The 8193-nt window shown below is 42.4% G+C and overlaps 2 protein-coding genes across 2 annotated transcripts in view; one reads left to right on the forward strand and one right to left on the reverse strand.

Annotated features, from left to right (window-relative positions):
- Window positions 1-1325: 1325 nt before the first annotated feature.
- On the reverse strand, window positions 1326-5277 carry pcdh20l (protocadherin 20-like). Its single transcript, XM_007548470.2, has 2 exons — window positions 4694-5277; window positions 1326-4225 (listed from the first exon to the last, which is right to left on the reverse strand). The coding sequence occupies exons 1-2, from the start codon at window positions 4739-4741 to the stop codon at window positions 1694-1696; spliced, it is 2580 nt and encodes an 859-aa protein (XP_007548532.1). The 5' UTR covers window positions 4742-5277; the 3' UTR covers window positions 1326-1693.
- Window positions 5278-5888: 611 nt separating this feature from the next.
- Window positions 5889-8193, forward strand: part of LOC103135640 (regulator of cell cycle RGCC) — a 4232-nt gene continuing 1927 nt past the window's right edge. The window contains exons 1-3 of the mRNA XM_007548469.2: window positions 5889-6108; window positions 6781-6936; window positions 7589-7663. Coding sequence (XP_007548531.1) covers window positions 6087-6108; window positions 6781-6936; window positions 7589-7663 — 253 coding nt within the window. The 5' untranslated portion in view covers window positions 5889-6086. The remainder of the gene's footprint in view (window positions 6109-6780; window positions 6937-7588; window positions 7664-8193) is intronic.

Raw genomic sequence — 8193 nt, forward strand, 5'->3', positions numbered from 1 at the left:
GGAATTTTATTCACACAAGAGTTGTATGACACGATCACAAAATCAGTTTACAACTGAAATGCAGTTTACAACTAATCCGCAGGGCATTTGAGTGAACTGCTGCTCGCAGCCTGCAATTAAATGTTCGTCTTCATGAAAGATAAACTGAAAGGTGAGTGAAAGAAGATTGAGCATGGAGCAGGGCAGCGGGGACACATCACTGTTTTCAGGCAATATGACAGCCTCGACGTTAGAGACTGGTTTTCTGACTCATTCTCTCCCGATGTAGTCCATGGACTAATAGGTCAAATTTCACAAAGGAGAACAAGAATTGGCGTCTTCTCCATCCACTAGATGGCAGACTTTCACCTGCCAACTGCATTTTTTTTAAAGCTGCATTTTTAGCTTCATACAACAAAAATACATAGATATATTTTTAGGTAGGTATTTTTTCTTAAATCATATAAAATAGAATTATGTTAAATCACTTTGTAAGCATATATCTTTATAAAACAACAACAAAACTTTATCTTGTGTTCCTTAATTTCTCTTGTAAAAAGGCTATTTTAATTCAATTCTTAATTTGGTTTTGGAGCTCCTTATTTGATCCCAGTTAATGTAGTTATCTCCACAGTGTGGGCCTTATTAGATTGTTTATTTTTGAAGCAGCTAGCCCAGACATCCTCAGAGATGCAGCTCATGTTATACAAGCCTTGTTCTCCACCAACCAGGTTGTTGTACATTGTGTTTTACAGGCTCCGTCCCCTTGCTTTCCTCCTTCCCACCTCACACAGGCCTATGCACTCAACAACGCACTGCACTGTACAGATTTTAAAGAAGTTAAAACAGTTTCCCCTCCCTCTTTGTTGCAACTGTTTGCTCCCAGATTTGCACACATGTCGCACCCTGGCTCATTCATATTTAATGCAGCACTTAACCTGCTTTAGATCTAATTTGTTCCTCCAAATCTATCCGAATGTGACGCCAGCTGCTGTTTGCAAATACGTCTTTGAGTAGAGTGCGACTTCCCTCTGAGAGCCAGGTATTAAAACAGCACACCTGGTTGGGAGCTGGGCGCAGTACGGTGAGTTTTCTGCCTTTTGGGCGCGATCCAACCGCGTGGGTAAGAACCGGCGTTATCAGGTAACAACTGCAAGGTGGAGAGTTTGAGATGTTTGTGTGCCTCTTCACTCCTGGAGCTAGTCAAGGGTTACTCCTTTATACACTTTCATCACTTCACCTCTGAAGGAACATTAAACCCTTCTGCGGATCCTAAAGTGTCTAAATGCGTTAGAATCCCCATCACTCAAAGTCAGGAAGCTGAGACAGACTCAACCAGCTTGTCAATGATTTCTTGGGAAATGTTTGACTTTGTAAATCTACATTATATCTCACCGGCTGTGATACGTGTTATCACTGGGTGGCTTTGCCTGGTACATCATCCATGACTAGTTTAGTCTATAATGTTAAGAGTTTTCAAGGAAAAATGCTCCTCTTATCAGTTCTCTCTCTGGTCACAGTGTGTGGAGTCTTTCTCAGAAACTTGCTGGACTATTCTTCTACTTCTGAATATAGAGTAATTGCAGAAGCATGTAGGGATTTTTTTTTGTGAAGTGCATAAAGCCCAAGACAAATACTCTCAAAATGTTTAATTCTCTGGCTGTTTTCATCCTTGAAACTGTGAGTGAGATTACTTGCTGCTTGCTTCAAGCTGCTATTCATCAGAATAATATTTGTCTTTGATCCTGAGTGGAATCTCATTCTCTTCCGTATGTCCCGTCTTTTTCTTTGGAGGGCATTTTCTGTGTTTTAGAAACAAACAAGCTGTTGTAAAAAACAAAACTACAGTTACTACCGCCATGCAGAGCACAAGATAAAAGTATATTGCTTGAACTGATCTGGCAGTCTCCACCTCACAGATTGGAGACATAGAAGCACTTTCAACCCAATCTGATCTCCCAGTCCATGTAGGTGCCCTATCTAGATGGCACTGATCTGTGCTCTTATTAACCAACAGGTTAATCCAGACAGTGGTGTAAAGTGGAGTTGGTTTCCCGTTGTCTCTTACTACAATGAACAGATTATGCATTCCCATATCTTCCTGTAAGAGCTCTTGTCTTAAGCTAATGTTCCCTGATTTTGAGTCTACCTGGAAGGGGCTGTTCTGCTGAACTGACTTTGGTGCAACAACAGAATATGTGATTTCTGAGTTTACACCAGAGTCTTCATCGATGGCGTAGACCTTTGTTACATTTGTACCCACTGGAGTACCTGGAGAGACCACCAAACATGAATAATTGCTGCTGGGAAGGATCACTTTTGGGTTGTTGTCATTAATGTCCTCTATAAAGATAGTCACCCTGGCACTGGAGGTTAATGCCATTGGACGGCCGTTGTCGCTGACCGCCAGGTAAAGTTCATGACAATCCGTCACCTCCCGGTCCAAGTTGGTGGTGGTGTGCAGCATCCTTTGTACGCTGTCCACAGCAAAAGATGTGTTACCCGGCACAATTTGCAATTCTGTTTTCCCATTCTCTCCTTCATCTGGATCTTCCACTTCTATCATCCCCACCTGAGCAAACGGCGGTGCATTCTCAGGGATGAAAAAGATGAAGTGAGGAGTAGAGAAAACAGGTGCATTGTCATTCCGGTCCAGAACACGAATGATTACAGAGGCCTGGGACTCCAGGGGAGGAACCCCACTATCTCGAGCAAACACAGTGAGTTGGTGCACACTTTTCTGTTCTCTATCCAGAGGAACCAATGCAGATAGTTGACCTGTCACTGAGTCAACTTTAAAGATGGCAGATGTGCGTTTATCTAACCTGTATGTCACCCTGCCGTTGAGTCCACTGTCTGCATCGGTAGCGGATACCTGCAGGAGTGTTAATGCAGGCTCGTTGTTTTCCTCCACTTCCAGCTGGTAGCCAGTCTGGGAGAAATGTGGGGCATTATCATTAACATCCTCCACCATCACCCTGATCTCTCGCTGAGGCGGAGCGATCACAGACCTTTCAGATGAACTCCCTTGCACTACCACAGAAATGTGATATTCACTTTTCATCTCATAGTCTAGGGGCTTTGATGTGGAAAGCAGATATTTGCCGCTCTGTGGGCTCAAAAAGAAAGGCACGTCACCCTCAATGGCAAGAGATGAGTCCTTAAAGCTGCTGTCACCCTCAAGCTCTAAAACAGCTAAGGGAGTGGGGGGTTGGCTCTCTGGTATCACAACAGTCTGGTTGTGATGCTTAGCTATGAACCCGATCTTGATTGTTAGACCTTGGGTAGCCTTGGGGAGGAGGGATACTGTTACCTGAGTCTCTGCTGGTGGGCAGTGAAGGCCGCTGGCTAACACTTTTAACACCAGGTCCTCAGAGCTGTCTATTTCAAGGTCTTGTGTTAGCCTGACGTGACCACTGTGGCTGCTGAGGGTTAAGAGTTTCTTAGCCCTTTCAGAGACCTTAGGACTGAGGGAATAAACAATGGCAGCATTTGGGCCTAAATCTGGGTCTGTAGCAATTACCTGAGTAACAACTGTGTCCTTCTTAGAGTCCCCTGAGATTGTGGCACTGAGTGGGCTGTTAGGACTAAAGCTCGGACAGTTGTCATTAACATCTGTCACTGTGACAAATATAGGGACTGATACACTCAGAGGCTGTTCTCCACAGTCAGTAGCCACCAGCTGCAATTGATACAGGTCCAGAGTCTCTCTGTCCAGAGCCTTTTGTACGACCAGCATGATCAGTGGTCCTTCTTCTTCAACCTTTAAAGTAAAAACTCCTCCAGAGCCTTTGAGTTTGTATTTCAGCTGTCCGTTTGATCCACTATCTCTGTCCCGAGCCTGGTCGTCCAGCATGAGACTGGTCCCTTCAGGGACATCCTCAGAAATATCCAGGGATATTTTGCTATTTTCAAAATACGGTGCATTGTCGTTGATGTCCTCGATGATCACAGAAAACTGCTCCAGCTCCCTAGAGGGCCCAACAATTACAGATTGCAAAATAATGCATTCATCATCTTTTGTCTCCTCAGAGCAGAGGTGCTCACGGTCCATCTTTTTCTCAGTAATGTAGAAATTCCCAGTGCTTTTGTTCATCCACAGGTACTCCTCGGTCAGGAGCTGATAAGGAGGTGCAAAGTGTTCACTTAGTGATCCTACCAGAGTATGAGGCTCCAGTTCCTCCTTGATAGAGAACTGGACGGAGCCACAAATGATCTGCTTGGTATGAAGCATGATCAGCAACTTCTGAGTGAAAGAAAAAGAAAATAAGTGTCATTTATTTATTTATTTATTTTCAATTTTTATTTCTCACCCTAATATCCTTTCGTTGAACCTGGAAACATTCCAAGAGACATTTACTCAGGTGGTAACGAAAGCTTTACAACTTCATGGGTGAATAAGCTCTTGAACGACACACCGAAAAGCACAATGATGTCATTGTTTAGTTTACTCTAATCAATTATCCTCACAAGCAAATGGCACAAAAGCAGAGAGCAAATGCCAAAGTTTGATTTGATATAAAGTAATTGGAGTAATTACATAAGTATTCATAAAATCCATGCTCCGGAGACATTCCTGATATGCTTACTTCCACACAAAATCCAGAGATTCTAGTGTTTCCTTTTTAAGACTAAGATTCAATCTGCCGTCCACACAGAAACACTGAGGCAGTAATAAGAACCCAGCAGAAATGATAACCTTTGATTCACTGACCTGCAGAAGTCCAGCCCAGTTCATATTATCAGGAGTCCCATGGCCCATTGCCCTCGCACATGCTACCCAAGTCGCCCGGTAGCAAGTGATCACCGAGCACAGTGGCAGCAATCTAAACCTGCACAGCTGAAGGCATAATTTGTTGATGCTCCTCCTACAACACACTCCCCGTCTGTACGGCTAACTGACAGATCGAATGCAGAGACACAACAGGTTTACCTGCATGACCTGAAATTGTTTTATTTTGTTTTATTTTTTTTCCACTCCAGGGCGATGACTGACGATGGTTCTGAACAAACACGGTGCTTAACTACATGGAAATGATTCACTTTTAAATAGTTTCTGTCCCCCGCTTGCCTTTCTGCTTCACAGTAAACACTTAATAAGGTTTTAACAGCCTTTTAATTATTTTTTTTCTCCACTTTTTCTGTGTGAGTCTGCTTCTGGCTGAGACTAATTCCTAATCTTGATTTAAAACTCTTTACATCTGAAAATGACTGGTAATGTTTAATACTGCAACATGTATTGATAAGCAATTTTGGAAAAAGTATGATTTTAAGATAAATGTGGCAATAATGTTGTTCTATTTCTTTCTCTCTCTCTCTCTCTCTCTCTCTCTCTCTCTCTATCTATCTATCTATCTATCTATCTATCTATCTATCTATCTATCTATCTATCTATCTATCTATCTATGGCAACTGTTTTGCATGACTAAATTGATCTAATACTATATCAGGATGTTAGTTTGGAAAAAGTATGAGATAAACAGCTGAAGACTACTTTCGCTCTGGCCTAATGTGAGCTTAAATGATTTAATCTTATCCGCCACTGGAAAATATGAGAGGTAATGAAACTGCATAATATTGCCCTCAGACTTCCTTTGTAAGGCTCGGGGGGCCTCTGTTGACAGAGCAGGGTACTACAGCAGACTGAGACAACTTCTGATATTTGTTAAAATTCACACTGGTAAGTTTTTTTTTTTTTTCTTTTTTCAGAAACTCGGTCACAAAAACACAATCTATATTTTAAAACTGATGCCACCGATACTCTCCACAGATCCCTCCGCGTTAAGTTTATCTGGTAATTAACAGACGAGCTCATTAAGTTTTCAGCGCACGTGCAGCTATAATATTTCTCTTCCACAATGAAAGCATGTCCGGTATGTCTGTTACGTAACGGATTCTTCCTGTCGTTGTCATTCAACTTTCCGCCCACTTTTCCACTTACAGTAAAGTTCTGACTTTTTCCCCCTGCTACTTTATTGGTTCGTCACGTCCTCTAAATGCTGGGCGCCAGTAGAGGGCTGTGAAATAAAACTACATTTTCCTGACAGCTTCAGACTCCAGACTGAGCGGAGAGACGCAGCAGCTTGTGGCGAACTTCACTTTCTGTCATGTCCTCAGATATTACAGGCGGTGAGTCCAATGATACTTTAAAAACAATACGTTTAATTGGTAATTTGTGTTTTAACGATCTCCAATTCTGTATTTATCTTTCACTCTTTATCTAAAATCTTTATTGAAGACATGAAGCGTTAGCGTCACAGTCAATTAATTTAAATATTAAATTAAAAAGGAATAACTGAAATGGGAATGGCAAAGCATATTTTTACGCCATAAAAGTTAGAAGATATAGGGAACAGCTCTTTCATATAGATATCCTTGGTGTATTAATTTTTGATGCTGTTTATTCTGCCATTATACTTCTCTATAATTGACTTAGAAATAATGTTTGCATACTGCAATGAGTCATTCGCAGAAAGGTTTGGTTTGGGATCTTACGTAAAAAAAGAGATGAATATTTCAGTGTCCCTCAGACAGCTGAAATATCTGCACTGGTGGGTTTTTTTTTGCATTAGTGTACAACCAGGACAAAGACATTTCTTACAGTTTTTGTTTAAGCTTAATTTTGTACTTGGAGTATATTTGCACACTGTTCATTTTAAACTAATTTAAACTTTCTTAAAAATTCAGCTCAGAATCTTATTCCTACTCCTTGTGTCAGCTTTGCTGCTCCCAGTCAGTCTTGGAGTTTCCTTTTCTGCAGAGTCTGGGATTGCGTTCCAACTGCTGTCAAATTTTCCACAGACTTGGAGCTGGAGCTGGGCGACGTGCTGCAGGAGTTCCAGGATGTTGTGGAGGAGCTGAAGGCCCCCTCCGAAAGCAAACATCATTCTTACCAGCGCGTCCTGCATGACGCCAAGAGCCGCATCGAAGACAATGGGGTGGAAGACTCTGACTACAGTAAGTTAAAAAAAAAATTTAAATGGCACTGATGCTAATTGTGCTAACACAATTCCACTGAATTTGGGAAAAGCTATGCGAGAGAATACGCAGAATATGCGGAACACGAAAGATATTTCTGTACAATATTTGCTGTTATGTAACAGTCTGTTGTCTCTGGGGGTATCACTTGGCGATCTTTAATAGCCCAAACAACTACGGCTTGACACATCTAATTTGCATGAAATTATTGGTACAAGAGGAGACATACCCGGCCCTCTTCCAGAAAAGTGGCTGTTTGCCTAATGACAAACTGGAATGAACTCCAATTATGGATAGTGCATCTTCTGTAATCGTTCTTTTTTCCTCTCCATTGTTGCTCATTTGTCGGCGGTTATGAGATGAAAGCGGCGATGTTTTCCTCTGCTCCCATGCGTCGTCATTATTGAAAGTGTGCTGGCCCCGGTAACGTTTCAAAAGGCGCGCTTGCTTTCAAGTGTTCCAGCTGACACATGGGAGTCACTCGCAAACAGGCATTTACCTTCACTTTTGAACATGCTATTATCATTATGTGTAACTCCTGCACTGTCATTGCTACTGATCATTTGCATGGAAATGCCCTTAGTGCTTATTATCTCTTTTCTACTCTTCCTTCTTCCTCTCGCCCTCCCAGGCAGCGGAGCGTCTATGGGAAACAGTTTGAATACGAGCGAGGAGGAGCTCCACCATGCCGGCACGACGCTGAAAGGTACTGCAGGCCTCCTTGTCGCCCCATCTCCATTCAGATTCAGCCATTGTTCTCACGGTGATCGCCATTATGTTTTGCTACTGATCGCTGCAACAAGAACAACGCATGCTCCTCACATTAGGCTCCGAGCTGTTTTGTTTTGAAACAACAAAGGCCCCCCTGCTGTGACTGTGGCTCCTCAGCACCATACTTTGAAACTCTCCTGCAGGGAGTCTGTCTCAGGTGTTTGTGTGTGTGTGTGTGTAAATGAACGACTCCCTGTGTATTCCATTGCAAATACACTCACGTGGTGATGAATCTAAATTGATAAAAAAATAAAAAAATAAAAAAAAAATAAACAATAACTCTCAGACACACACACAAAGCTGACGAAGAGGATATAATTTGCTCATCTTCATGGTTTTATGCACTCTACCTGAGTCCTGAGGGGGTCTATCAAGCTGTTGAGGCTTTGAGACACTGGGAAGTGGCAGTTCATGCATGAACGGTGCCCTGGGCAAACCCCTCCCTCTGCTGGTCCTCACAGAACC

The sequence above is a fragment of the Poecilia formosa genome, unplaced genomic scaffold (genome assembly GCF_000485575.1).
Source record: "Poecilia formosa unplaced genomic scaffold, Poecilia_formosa-5.1.2 Scaffold26, whole genome shotgun sequence".
NCBI classification, from domain to species: domain Eukaryota; kingdom Metazoa; phylum Chordata; class Actinopteri; order Cyprinodontiformes; family Poeciliidae; genus Poecilia; species Poecilia formosa.

What these genes read in the sequence shown, in the direction of transcription:
- pcdh20l (XM_007548470.2), bottom strand. Translation starts at nt 4,741, where the DNA reads ATGGGCCATGGGACTCCTGATAATATGAACTGGGCTGGACTTCTGCAG. An exon ending in ACTGGGCTGGACTTCTGCAG is followed by an intron (nt 4,226 to 4,693) that starts GTCAGTGAATCA and finishes TCTTTCACTCAG; the next exon opens with AAGTTGCTGATCATGCTTCA.